The sequence below is a fragment of the Dryas octopetala genome, chromosome 7, assembly GCF_963921425.1.
Source record: "Dryas octopetala chromosome 7, drDryOcto1.1, whole genome shotgun sequence".
NCBI classification, from domain to species: domain Eukaryota; kingdom Viridiplantae; phylum Streptophyta; class Magnoliopsida; order Rosales; family Rosaceae; genus Dryas; species Dryas octopetala.
In genome coordinates, this window is record NC_141372.1 from 3,867,974 (window position 1) to 3,882,725 (window position 14,752).

Sequence of the window (14,752 nt, forward strand, 5' to 3'; positions counted from 1 at the left end):
ATTCACCAAAGACACGAAAGTGGTCAAACCGGACACCGGAAAAGCTTAAAATTACAAATATTTAGACTCTCTCTCTCAGAATCGGTCAAACAAACCACCGAGCTGGCAGCCTGGCACTTTATGAAAGCCACGCTCTGGTGGGTCCCCCCCCACGGGCTTCTGGTCTCCCCCAACTTTCTATGCTTTTCTTTTTAAATAATTTAGCGAAATTTATGTGCACTTTTTCTAAATTTAAAAAATAAATTGGAAAAATAAGAGATATTTATAATATCACAACAGGCTTGTAATTCTCAAGATTAAATACAAAAATGATTTATAAATTTTATACTAATTTTTAATTTTGTTCACAAATTATAAAAAGTGTCAATTTAATTTATGAATTTTTCAAATTGTACCAAAGAGGTACAAACGTTAACGAAATTGATCATATAAAAATGTAATGAACATACTTAAATGCCCCTAAAAATGTGGTCACTTGATGTACATATGACCAGTTTTTGTTAAATTTTTCATGAAAGTTAACGTTTGTATTTATTTGGTACAACTTGAAAAGTTTGTAGACCAAATTGACACTTTTTTATAATTAGTTAACTAAATTAAAATTTATTGTAAAGTTCATGGACTATTTTTATATTTAACTCTATGAAATTTTAAATAGATAAATTTTTATTAGAAAATTGGAAGTGGACTATGATCGGCTCATATAAACTTAAGGTTAAATCTTCAAATAACTTATATTGTTTAAAATTTTAAATCCATTTGAATAAATTATGTCTAGATTTTTTTTTTTTGGGTACAAATTATGCCTAGATTATACATTTTTCTTGTTGATACTCACAAGTCACAAAGACTCAACCAATCTTCTCATTATGTGTAAACCTATATTATTTAAGTAATGTATCACGAAAATACTTTTTGGGTTCCTTTAAAAATGGGATATTTGCATTTTTTATCAATGACTTCAACAAAATAGTCCATTCCTCCTACTCCAAACTCCACCAATCTTCGTTTATTGAGCCAAATAATGTTACATGCACCAAAACAAATTAAAACATCTCAAATATCAATCAATATGATTTAGTATTTTATTTATTAATATTTTTTCGAATTCAAAACCTCATTTTAAAAAAAGAATCATTTATTTATAACAATTACAATCTTACCATTTCATATATGTGACACACCAGAATTTAGAACCTTTGATGTGTTACAAACTGTCCTTTCAATTATTGATGTACTTACTTTAATATATCTCAAACACAGTTAATGTTGGGCATTTTAGGGCCTAGTTCATTATACATTTATACAATTTACATTCTCAATAAAACTGAACTTGAGAGTTAATTCCAGAAATTTCTGTGACTATTTCATCAAGTGCACCATCATCTTTGAGTATGGACGAATGAGACACACCCTCAACTGTGATCGTTTTCAGGGTTTGATTTTTCACATCAGACCAAAGCGATTCTAGTGCTAACAAGCTCACCATGTTCACAGTCCCATCTCCATCCCCATAAACAATCTCAGGCTGCTCATCAAAACCATTTTCTCCATAAAACAAAGTCTCTGGAGTCTTCACACCCCTTCCAATAACACAAGTAATGGGCACCCCAGGAGCCATTAGCTGCTCCATTAAGGGCAGAGTCCTAGTTTTAAAGGGATGGATCCCTTGGGGATATCCAATGTCATTGAGAAATTGGGGAATGTCATAGGCTGAATATGAAGCATTTGGGGTTATTACAAGAGGGTTTTTAGAACCAAATAGTTTAGGATTAGGCATCAGCCATAAATTGCTTTCTGAGCTCCTCTGCTCCTCTCTCACCAGCAATGGATCCACTAGTGGAACTCCAAGTGAATAGCCTGAAGCAAATGTGAGCATCTCCTCCACAGTGCCACCCCACGGTGAAGAGAGTGCAACAAAATGTTTGATGAACTTTTGGCGCCAAGAGGGCTGGTTTCGATTGAGGAGGTGGAGAGCAAAGAGCCCTCCCAAGCTGTGTGAGACAAGTATGACTGGCTTTCCTTCATTGGAAGTGCTTGCCTTTTCTACCAAATCTTTTAGGTCCTCTAAGAACTTGGACCCAACATGAGATGGGTGGTCTTCTGGTGCCAAACCATATCGAAAATCGTACGGGGCTCCAAACAGGGTTTTGCCGCTAACATACCCAACATTTTCCAATGATTCCACTAGGGGTGCCATGTATGTTGTGATGTGCCTACATAAATGTAACCCTATTAGTGCAAAATTAAGTTTATCTTTAAACCTATTTCATCAAATTTACGTATAAATATTATCTTGTTTGGATATATATCATGCATATATTGGCAGAGATAAATATAAAACTATTGATTATATTGATTTTCTTTCAAATATATGGTTCATAACAACATAAGTATCTTATAATTTTATCAGATTGTTTGGTAAAGAAAATAGCTTGAAATTTATATTTTAAAGAACTGCTGGGCAATAAACTAGCGTGTGCCCACTGCCCACTACTAATTCTGATTCAACACAAATAATATCTCTAATTTAGTCAATTAATAAGTTTACCATTCGAGTACAACAGATCAAGTGTACCTATCTAGATGTGATGGTTTACTTATATATTATTGAGCATTGAGTCATAATTATTGCATTTGATCCACGATCATAACACTAACAACTTTCAATCATATTGCATTGGATGGAGAAAGGACTCCAATTTATAAACAAGATCAAGTGCCATATATTTCTTACTTGAGATTGGGGTCAAGGTAGAGAAGGGACTCGGTGGAGCCGAAGTGAGGGACCCTGGTTTGGACCCCAGGGGCATTGCGGTAATCATCCAAAACGGAGTCGTAATAAAGCGTCATTCGCTGAGCAAAGCAGCTGGTGAAGGGAGGTAAGAGGACGCTGGAGTCGAACCACAGTCTAAACCAACCGTCCTTGTTCTTCCGAATTGGGTACCAACGGCTGCAGAGCAGGCTAGAGGACTTGTACTCGGCGGTCAACCGGGCTTCTAGCTGATTCCCGCCATTCCCTGGTATTAAGATCAAAGGGTGGAGGTTACTGCCTGCTAGACACGTGTGCAGCATCACAGCCATTGAAACGGCCTGCACCACCAGTTTCAATCCCAGTTCCTTCATAATTTGCTCTTCTTTGTGTGAGACAGTGAGCATGAGCACGTTTTGGCTGCATATTGCACCTGCAGGCTCTGCAATTTGTGGTAGAGAATGAGATACGTAGTGCAAGAGCCTATTGGCTTCAGAGCATAGGATAACGAAAGGGGAGTTTGGTTTGGGCCATGTAAATGGTAATTTTTATTACATAGCCCAACAGCAGAATGGAGAATCTGGTTTGGGCCTTGAGGCCTTTGTCAGTAAGCTAGCGATGTTGGTCTTTAAGTGAAGCACAGTATTGAACTTTGGGCTTGGGCCTATATATATTCTCAGTCTCTGTTTGTTCCAACATCAGTTTTTATAGTATTTTACGAACACACCATATTTATAACTGAATTTTTCTTTAATTGGGACAAAAATGTGGGATTAATACAAAATGTGAGGAGGGTTTGAACGCTCAGTGCTCAAATGGGCGTCGAGTATTTGATCGCTCACTCACATCCCCAGCAATGTTTCTGCATCTTTTTGTTGTTGGGCATTAGAGAAGGGTCTCACTTATAACTTGTAGGAATTCTGATTCTTCCAGAGGTTCCAAATTCTCCTCTACTTCTTCTGAAGTCAAACTAAGGTGTCCATGCTAATTACAAGCACGTTGAATGTGACTGGTACCTGCAAATCCGCAATAATTTAAGCAGTTTTCTTAGAAACAAACATAAAATGGGCGCCCACAATTATATAAATGCTGGCCGGCTTTTGAAAAACCTCATATTAGCATCCCCTACTCTCTCTATAAGTAAATTTTATATTAGAAATGTGGTATAAAAAATGAGGTATTTCTAGTATTACTGTTATTAGTCAAGAACATTTCATAGTGACAGAGTTGAATGTCTGCCATGGCCATGCTGCTGAGAACACGAATCCAAGGATTCCAGTTATTACAGTCAGCAATTGAATAAATTTTTTGTTATCAAGCTGATCCTCCTTGCCCATGAAAAAGCTCCTTTTACAAGAAAGGGAAGTACAGTTGGTATGAAATTTTGACCATTGATTCGGCCACCATATGACTCATCAAATGGATGAGAGCAACACAACATAAAGGATAAGAAGAGGTCAAATCTTTATTGTTGAATTCCCCCGTATAGTCAACTAAAAGCTTCTTTTCAAAATTCGCCAACTTAATAATATAATTGCAATTAATGAAAGCTTAATTCTAGCACATTCCACGTTCTTGTTCTTATCCCTCTGGTTTTTCTATTCCCGTGGGTTTTGAAAAGTCTAAACCCACCCCCTTTCTTGTTCATACTTTGCTCAACCACGTTGCTTCTTCTACAAAACCATATATTGCGGTATTGCCTCACACCCAACACCCCCCAAAACACCCACCTCTTTCTCTCTCTCAACAAATTTTACCTGAATTTTCTTAAAATCAGTGCAAAATGAGAAGCACCAAGGTACACAACCAAAACAAGTTCATGAAAATTCTCACTGTACCCATCAGAGCTCTGAGCAAAGCCAAGGACTTCTACGTCCGGAGCATGACAGATTATGCCGAAAGAGTGAACTATGGTAACTCCATGGGAGTCCCAGGTGCCCAATTCTCGTCGGGCTTGCCCAAAAGCTTCAGTGTCAGGTCGTCGTCTCGGTCCAGCGACGGTACTGACGATTTCTCGGAGCTGATCAGAGCCGCCTCTGCCAGAAGCTACGGCACCAGAATCGACGTCGACGCCATTCTGCAGGAGCAGATGATGAGGCGGTCGGCCACCACGACGTCGTTGGGTTCCAAGGTGGTGGCCCTGCCCAAGTGTGGCAGTGTGGCCATGGGCCGGATCGACGAAGATGGGCCGTGTGATTTTGATGAAGATGGCGGTGCTGGTGTGAAGAAGGCGGACTTGTTGTACCCGAGAAGCAGAAGCTGCGCTGTTACCAAGACAAGTGTTGCGTTTTGATCATCATCATCGATGATCGAAACGGCTGCGTTTTGAATTCAGTTTCTGCTGTCATTGAAAGTGTATGTACAGATTTTGAAGGGTTTGAATTTAGAACAGGGTATCAGTGTGAACTGTGAAGTTGTTTGTTTGTTTGTATCAGTCCAGAAAGGAAAAAGAGTGGTTTCTTTTCTTTTGTGCAATGAGTAAGAAATTCCAGAATTTTCAACAATGTTGCACTCGGCATGCATTTTGGCCAAAAGATACATATGGTCTCTATGGTTGGTTCCAATTTGCACTCATGCAGTCATGCATCATTTTTGGCCTAATTGGTCAATTGGGTTCGTTTTTGTCTATTTTTTGTGTTAATGAAACTATAGTCACAAAAATTATAACAAAAACAGACGGAAATGAACTTCATTCACGAATTTTACAAAGATGCAAGTTTAAATTTGGTCAAACTACAAAAATTAATCATTAGTTTGCTTATTCTTTAAAGGTATAGCCAAGATAAGACTAAGTATAGTCAAGATTAGAATGGGTAATAAAATGGTAGTGATATTTTTCATTTTCTTCATAAATTAAGAACTAGGGAAAGTGATACTCCAAAAAATACAGATTTATGTTGTCCCAATCCTCCATTGATGTATCTCAAAATTCATTTCTTGATGGATATACAAGTATAAATGTCTTTGTTGGGTGCTACGCATGGGAAAATTACGTGATTCTTAGCAAAAGGTGGAAGAAACTTGGGGCTATTAGTATACAATTACTATATTCTCTATCCAGTCGACTCACACACAACAAAAAAAGGGTTAGAGAAAAATGATCTCTATTAAATATGGTGCTACCTAACTCAGTAGCCTAAACTCTAAATACAAATTTTGTTTTATAAAGCCCTATGATTGAGAAGCCCACCTAATGATAATTGATTTTTCTAAAAGTCATATCATTCAAAGCCACCGCTCCCTAAACTTCAAATCATATTCTAGAGCATTTTTCTAGTAGAGAATATTTTAAATGCAATTGTAATACGACACATTATGTGACGTGTCTTTGTATTTTTTTGTTTTCTAATTGGGACATTTGTCTCTTTCAAGTGAACAAGGATAATGTTAAATCATTAAAGGAGTTAATTTCATAAATACCCCCTAAATTTTTTTGTGTTTTTACATCCATTCCTGAGACTCCCAGAGGTTTTAAATCGTTTTCACGTAACCCCTTCCATTAAAATTCTGTCCAAAAATTGATGATATCATCACAAAAACATTTCTAAATGACAAATTTAACCTTTAGATTATTTACATGCACACTCCCTAAGGTTAATTATTTTTTCACATAACCCCCTAAGGTTTTAGAATTTACCAAAACACCCCATGAGGTGATATTCTAGAAAGATAATTTATATGTTCATAAATATATATAATACGACAAATAAATTCTAATAGTTGAATTTCAAAAACAATATCTTTTAATATGTAAAAAAGAAATATTACTATTGAGAAACTTTATTTTCACTTTGTAAATGTTATTTTAGTATTTACAAGATTATGTCACTTATGTTTCTAATTGAGGAGTAACATGAAAAAAGGCTAAAACCTTTAAGGGTTATGAGAAAATATGATAAACGTTAAGGGGTATTAGTGTAAATAAATCCTAAAGTTAAATTTATCATTTGAAGATATTTTTGGACAGAATTTTAACAGAAGAGGTTATATGAAAACAATTTAAAACCTCAAGGGATCATCGCTGTAATTTTTAAAATCTTAAAAAATATATGTAAAAATATAAAAAATTTTAGGAGGTGTTTATGTAATAAACACATCATAAAAGCTAGATTGCTGTGTACTGAATAGGTCCATATCAAAACACAAGAATCTATGGGCTTTTACGCCACCGGAATATTGGTCATTCAATCACAGTTTTGGAACAATCAAGAAAGACTCCATACGCTGAAATTACTAAAACACCCTTACCTTTGCCACGAAACCAAATCACTGACCGTTCCCGTCCCGCCACATATGACATAACCGCACCACCGCCAAGCCTTGTCGGCTCAGCGCCTCGCTCCCCAGACTCACACCAATCTAATCTCACCCGCAAAAAAATCACAGTTTCCGTGCTACCATAGCTTGGACTCCAGATTCCACCATGGGATCAGAGAAAGCCACCAACGTGTCGGACATCGAGGACGACGACAACCTCGACGAGGAACCCGGTGAGGTGATCGAATCAGCACCGCCTCTCAAAGTCGGCGAAGAGAGAGAGCTCGGTACCTCCGGTATCAAGAAGAAGCTCCTCAGGCGCGGTCTCGGCTATGAAGTCCCTGAGTTCGGTGACGAAGCCACTGGTAAGTGACAACGCATCACTCACAAAATTCATAGGCTATTATTATTTTCAGTTTAATTAATTAATTATTATTTTAAAATTTAAATTTTTCAGAGAAAATTGATTTTGATTGTTTCAGTGCACTACGTCGGAACTTTGCTGGACGGAACGAAGTTCGAGTCCACTAGAGACAGAGGCGAGCCCCTCACTATTAAGCTTGGTGAGAGTCGAGTAGTGAAGGGGATCGACCATGGCGTAATCACTATGAAGAAGGGGGAGATTGCATTGTTCACATTACCTGCTGAGTTCGGCTATGGTGTTGGTGGCCGAGACGGCGTTGTGCCTCCCAATGCTGTAGTTCGATTCGAAGTCGAACTCGTTTTGTGGATTACGGTTGTGGATTTGAGCAAAGATGGCGGGATTGTGAAGAAAATTGTGGAGAAAGGAGAGAGGAACGAGCGGCCTGGCGATTTGGATGAAGTTCTTGGTACTCTGATGATGTCTCATTATGTAATAAATATGTTTTCTTTCTTGTTTATTATAATTTATAAGTATATAAGAGTTATGTCAACCTCAATTAGAGTGTTCGTAATGGTATTCAAAATTGTAGAGCGATCGATGACAATGAATTTTTTGTTGTTAATGCAGTCAAGTATCGGGTGGCGTTGGTCGATGGCACTGTTGTTGCTGAAACACCAGAAGAAGGAATTGAATTCTATGTGAAAGATGGTATTTTTTTATGGTTTCAATGGGGAAAGGCAATTCATTTTGTCATTATGCTAATTTGCGATAAAATAACTTGGCGTGTGTTTGTGTTTCAGGTCATTTTTGTCCAGCATTGCCAAAATCAATCATGACAATGAAGACGGGAGAGAAGGCCAGATTAATTGTTCAACCTCAGTGTATGTCTTCGGATCCTTGTTATCAAACTGCTATGTCAGATTAAGGGTGTCGTCTTTGGTATGTCCGCAGAGGAGGATGTTTGTTGGAGTATCATAAGTGTGCTAAAATTTAGAGAGATGTCTTGCAAAGACAATGGTTTAGCTGAAATGAGAGAGAAACATGGTGGGAATTGCGGTATTTTCATGCATTTAGCTTTAGTGAATCGTTGTCTATTTCTTCATTAGGCTGTGCATGACAGCCAGATGAATTTGTTGAAAATCATAAATCCTTCTCTTCTAACAATCTTTGAAGCTCATGATTGGCATTAACAATTCTAGAAAAAATGAGAAAAACAATGAATGTTCTAACTTTGAAACATGATAAATAATTGCAGATGCCTTTGGAGAGGAGGGGAGGGGTGCAAACAATGGGTTTCATGCTGTTCCTCCAAGTTCTGTGCTGAACATTGATATAGAGTTGGTGTCTTTCAAGCCTGTTATTGATGTTACTGGTGATGCCAAGGTATTCAAGAAGATTTTGAAAGAAGGGGAAGGCACATTGATTGCCAAGGAAGGTGCAACTGTTACAGGTAAGTAGTTTTTGTTTTCAAACACATGATGAACCTGTAAAAATCACATAATTCTACTAGTTAAATTGAAATTGTTGTACGCTCTCCAACTACTGCAGTTAGATATATAGGTAGGCTTGAAGATGGCACCATCTTTGAGAAAAAAGGAATAGATGGAAAGCAGCCTTTGGAATTTATCACAGATGAAGGTCGGTTGATCTAAGTTTACTATATCCCTTTTTTATGTTATTTGCATCTTTTTGTCTAATAATCAAGAAGAAAGCTCAAAATGTTCTGGCTAATACTTGCATCTTACTGTCTGTAGAACAAGTTATTGCTGGTTTAGACCGAGCTGTTGCAACAATGAAAAAGGGAGAGCGGGCAATGTTGACCATACATCCTGATTTTGGGTTTGGAAGTGTTGAAGTAAGGCGGGACCTGGCTGTAGTTCCACCATGTTCAAATATAGTCTTTGAAGTTGAAATGTTAGATTTTATCAAGGTAATACCATTTTGATGAAACTGTGAGATTTGAAATGATAATTTTCCAAGAACTTTATATTTCATAAAATTCCAAATTCATTGGGTAATTGATTTCTATAGTCATCATACATGTCAAATTCATATAGATACAAAAAGTTTTTTTTTTTCTTGATCTGAATACATAGAAAACATAAGCTAGAATAGAAGGCACATCTTTTTCTATTTCATTACTTTTTGGTACAAGTTTTGAAGCATTTGGCTTTACACTCACATTTGATTGAAACAGTGAGGTAATGTATAATACTTTCTTATGTTAATCTTCCCTATAAAATTATAGAATGGTTAAGAAGTAGCTTGTTGTGAATACTAAATTTTATCTATAATATGTATGATACTATTAATCTTGTTGGTTGGGCTTCTATCTCTAAATTCTCAAGTTCATGATAGGATCTTCTTAATACTATTTACTTTTTATGAGAAGGAAAAAGCACCATGGGAAATGAGTAATCATGAGAAAATTGAGGCAGCAGGAAGGAAGAAAGAGGAAGGCAATCTTCTCTTTAAAAAGGGGAAGTATCAACAAGCAGGAAAAAAATATGATAAGGTAACTGTGTGCATTTTTCTTTTTCCAAATAGACCTTCCTTAGGGTTATATTTTAATAAACTTCAGATTTGTTTGTTGCTTTTCCTCTTCTCTCAGGCTGCTGACTATGTTAGTGAAGATGGAAACTTTGGGAATGATGAGTTAAAGCTAGCTAGAGAATTAAGAGTGTCTTGCTGGTTGAATGGTGCAGCATGTAGCCTGAAGTTAAAAGACTTTCAGGAAGCAATCAAGTTATGTTCAAAGGTAAAAAAAATGGTTGATGGCTTTTCTGCATCTTGTAACGTTCATGGGCTTTTAATCATTCTATATGTTTCTTGACAATTAAAGGAAAGAATGTTAGGAGAAATCTCATCATATCTTCCAAATGTGGATCTTCTACAGGTTCTTGATGTTGAGTTCCACAATGTAAAAGCCTTGTACAGACGGGCACAAGCCTACATGGAAATTGCAGATTTGATCTTAGCTGAACTAGATGTCAAGAAAGCTCTTGAGGTTGATCCTCATAACAGGTAACTAGGAAGGCTGATTTTATGAATCCCTTAGGGCCTATTTGGTATTCTATTAAAAAAATTATATTTTTTTTTTCAAAAACCAAAAAACAAGTTTTAGTCAAGAAAACGTGTTTGGTAGACCATTTTCAAAAATAATTTTTAGAAAAAAATTAAAAAACATATCTCTTTTTAAAAACGATAAAACATCGTTTTTTCAATTTTTTTTTACACTTCCTTTTTCCTTAGCTGCCATCATTTTTATATTTTTAATTTGTTTTTTTTTCAAATTTCATACAAAACAAGTTTTTAAATTTTAAAAATTGATTTTGAAAACTCACATTTAAAAAAAAATCTTAATTCTTGAATAGGATACCAAACGGGCCCTTATTTGTACAATTTGTTTTGAAGGCGTTCTGTACTCCTTGGAGAATTGCATTTTTTATTTTCAATTTTTCAGGGAGGTCAAGGTGATTGAGAGGAATTTGAAAAAACTTCAAGTTGAAAGCAACAAGAGGGATGCTAAGCTCTACACAAACATCTTTTGGCGTACGACAAAGGAATCATCTTTGGCTACAAAGGTGATTGATTGCCTTTTGCATCTCATCAGCTGTTAATAATTCCAGTGACAATATTGTAAATTAGCCATCAAGATCCATCTTAACTGAGTTTCTTTACTATAATGGCAGAAATTAAAAGTCGAGAAAGTAGAGAATGAGGAAAAAGATGAGGCTGTGGCAATGGAAATAGTTGCTGATACTTCTTTGGCTTCTCCTTCTGAAAGTGGAGTTGTTGATTCTTGTAAAAAAATCTGATCATGGCTCATGAATTGTGTATGGTGCAGGGTGGTGAGAGAGGCAACTGATGAAGGTGTTAGGAATAGGAAAAAGGAAAATTAGGGTGTGTATTGTTATGCATCATATTTACAGTAATTTGAACTATTCTTTGTACAATGAATGCATTTTTTTTTTTGGTGAGAACAATGAATGTAGTTCACAAACACGCGGATATCAATGCCTACAACAAAGTACCAGTAGCTTTGGGTGGGGTCCTTTCAATAATTTTGTCTTCTCTACTCAGTGTTCCAACCTCATAGCCATAACATTTTTTTTTTCTTCTGATTTTGTTATAAAATTAAAAATTATATGAATTGATTTTAATTTTAGCTCTTAAATATGTTTGGTAAAATACTAAAATGATAAACAAGTGCTTTTGAAAAAATTTAAGGCCATTCCACAGCAATTTGGAGAAGCGGCCAAGAGGCAGCTTTCCAAAACTGATTCCAATGAAAGCTGCCGGTTACTTTTAATGAAACTTTTTAATACCAGTGAAACCCTCCCTTTTTATTTCGCAAATTACAACTTATGTTCTTTTCCTCTTTAATTATCTTTGTCAATAGTCAACCTATCATTGGATAATTTTGGTTATTCCATTTTTGGGTCAATTATGTAAAGTTGTAAATGTTCAATTTGAGTAATTTTTATATGGTTGTAAAGAGGAGATACATAATTTTAAACCAAATATAAGTTTGCTAGGTTTGGTGGAGTTTTGATGCGTCTAATATCGGGCCAAAATAGAGATAAAACATAGTTTTTAATTGACACAAAATAAAAATATGTGTCATTCATTAACACGAATCAAAATTAATGTCCTGAAATGAAACCTATTTGTAAATTTTTCCTAAAAATAATACATACAAATGAAAATAATTTTTTTTAAATCAGGAAATTAATGAACAATATTTTTATCATCATCTTTATATTAGTCATTATACATAAATACAACACTTTAACACAAAAACTTACCAAACACTTAGATACTGTTTGTTATACCCACAACACTTTTGAAAATAAAGTTCACCAAACGCTTGACTGCTTTACTTCACAGCTGATTATTTTCATAGTACAATTGAAAGTGATTTTTCTTACAGCACAACAATTGAAATGTATCAAGAGTATAAACATGTAAAATGCCTCGAGCTACGAATTGAAATTCTCAAAGAACAACTTGGAATGCACTAAGGAACGATTTAGGATGCCCTAAGGAACGACTTGAGATACCCTAATGAACGACTGAAAAAACTCTAGGGTATGACTTTAGAAGTGTCAAAACATGACTTGAGATGTTACTAGGTACAATTTAAAATGTATCAAGGTCATAAACATTTAAAATACTTCGTGATACGAACATAAATTCTCAATGAACGACTTAAGATGTCCTAAGGAACGACTTGAGATGCCTTAGGGAACAACTTGAGAAACTCTATGGTATGACTTTAGAAGTGTCAAAACATGACTTGATATGTCATTAGGTAGAAATTAAATGCATCAAGTGTATAAACATTTAAAATGTCTCGAGCTACGAACGTATATTTTCAAGTAACGATTTGTGATGTCTTAAGGAACGACATTAGATGCCCTAATGATCGACTTAAGAAACTATAGGGTATGACTTTAGAAGTTTCAAAACATAACTTGGGATGTTACTAAGTACAATTTGAAATGCATCAAGGGTATAAACATTTAAAATGCCTTGAGTTACAAACTGAAATTCTCAATGAATGACTTGGGTTGCCATAAGGAACGACTCTAGAAATCCAAGGGTATGACTTAATAAATGTCAAAACATGACTTAAGATGTAAATAGGTACAATCTGAAATGCATCAATGGTATAAACATTAACAATGCTTCGAGGTACGAACTGAAATTCTCAACAAACTACTTATGATGGCCTAAGGAACTACATAAGATGCCCTAAGGAACGACTTAAGTTGCCCTTATGAACTACTTGAGAAACTATAGGGTATGACTTTAGAAATGTTTAAACTTGACTTGGGATGTCATTAGGTATAATTTGAAATACATCAAGGGTATAAACACTTAGAATTTTCAAGAAACGACTTTAGATACCCTAAGGAACGACTTAAGATATTCTAAAGAACGACTAGTGAAACTATAGGGTATGACTTTAAAAGTGTCAAAACTTGACTTAAGATGTTACTAAGTACAATTTGAAATGCATCAAGAGTATAAACATTTAAAATGTCTCGAGGTACGAACTGAAATTCTCAATGAACGACTTGAGATGCGCTAAGGAACGACTTGAGATGCCCTCAGGAACGACTTGAGATGCCCTCAGGAACGACTCTAGAAACTCTAGGATATGACTTTAGAAGTGTTAAAACATAACTTAAGATGTCACTAGATACAATCTGAAATGCATCCAGGCTATAAATATTTAAAATGCTTCAAGCTACGAACTGCAATTTTCAAGGAATGACTTGAGATGCTCTAAGGAACGACTTGAGATGCCTTAAGGAACGACTTGAGAAACTTTAGGGTATGACTTTAGAAGTGTCAAAACATGACTTGGGATGTCACTAGGTACAATTTAAAATGCATTAAGTGTATAAACATTTAAAATGCCTCGAGCTACGGACTGAAATTCTCTATGAACGACTTGAGATGCCCTAAGGAACAACTTGAGATGCCCTAAGGAACGACTTGAGATACTTTAGTGTATGACTATAGAAGTGTTAAAATATGACTTAGGATGTCACTAAATACAATTTGAAATATATTTAAGGTATAAACATTTAAAATGCCTTAAGTTACGAACTGAAATTCTCAAGGAACGACTTGAGATGCCTGAAGGAACGACTTAAGTTGCCCTTAGGAACTACTTGAAAAACTCTGGGGTATGACTCTAGAAGTGTTTAAAGATGACTTGGGATGTCACTATGTACAATTTGAAATACATCAAGGGTTTAAACAATTAAAATTTTCAAGAAACGACTTGAGATGCCCTAAGGAACGAGTTAAGGTGCTCTAAAGAACGACTAGAGAAACTCTAGGGTATGACTTTTGAAGTGTCAAAACATGACTTGAGATGTTACTAGGTACAATTTAAAATGCATCAAGGGTATAAACATTTAAAATGTCTCGAGTCACGAACTGAAATTCTTAAGGAACGACTTGGGATGCTCTAAGGAACGACTTGAAATGCTCTAAAGAACGACTTGGAATGTTCTAAGGAACGGCCCTATAAACTCTTGGGTATGACTTTAGAAGTGTTAAAACATAACTTGAGATGTCACTAGATACAATTTGAAATGCATCCGGAGTATAAACACTTAAAATTTTCAAGAAACGACTTGGGATGCCCTAAGGAACGACTTAAGATACTTTAAAGAACGACTAGAGAAACTCTAGGGTATGACTTTAGAAGTGTCAAAACATGACTTGAGATGTTATTAGGTACAATTTGAAATGCATCAAGGGTTAAACATTTAAAATGTCTCGAGTTACGAACTGAAATTCTAAGAAACGACTTGGGATGCCCTAAGGAATGACTCTAGAGACTCTAGGGTATGACT

The 14,752-nt window shown here is 35.7% G+C and overlaps 3 protein-coding genes across 3 annotated transcripts; 2 read left to right on the forward strand and 1 right to left on the reverse strand.

Annotated features, from left to right (window-relative positions):
- Positions 1 to 1,205: 1,205 nt before the first annotated feature.
- LOC147278636 (alpha/beta-Hydrolases superfamily protein) lies at positions 1,206 to 3,209 on the reverse strand. Its single transcript, XM_086251009.1, has 2 exons — positions 2,738 to 3,209; positions 1,206 to 2,216 (listed from the first exon to the last, which is right to left on the reverse strand). Exons 1-2 carry the CDS (start codon positions 3,157 to 3,159, stop codon positions 1,319 to 1,321), a joined length of 1,320 nt encoding a protein of 439 aa, XP_086107135.1. The 5' UTR covers positions 3,160 to 3,209; the 3' UTR covers positions 1,206 to 1,318.
- A 1,181-nt stretch (positions 3,210 to 4,390) lies between these two features.
- Positions 4,391 to 5,256, forward strand: LOC147278637 (uncharacterized). The gene has a single exon (XM_086252400.1). It carries the CDS (start codon positions 4,536 to 4,538, stop codon positions 5,043 to 5,045), a length of 510 nt encoding a protein of 169 aa, XP_086108526.1. The 5' UTR covers positions 4,391 to 4,535; the 3' UTR covers positions 5,046 to 5,256.
- Positions 5,257 to 6,915: 1,659 nt separating this feature from the next.
- Positions 6,916 to 11,428, forward strand: LOC147278638 (peptidyl-prolyl cis-trans isomerase FKBP62-like). The gene is made up of 12 exons (XM_086250790.1): positions 6,916 to 7,374; positions 7,492 to 7,839; positions 8,001 to 8,081; positions 8,174 to 8,254; positions 8,629 to 8,823; positions 8,922 to 9,011; positions 9,128 to 9,303; positions 9,766 to 9,888; positions 9,985 to 10,131; positions 10,270 to 10,397; positions 10,837 to 10,957; positions 11,066 to 11,428. Exons 1-12 carry the CDS (start codon positions 7,176 to 7,178, stop codon positions 11,189 to 11,191), a joined length of 1,815 nt encoding a protein of 604 aa, XP_086106916.1. The 5' UTR covers positions 6,916 to 7,175; the 3' UTR covers positions 11,192 to 11,428.
- Positions 11,429 to 14,752: the final 3,324 nt, after the last annotated feature.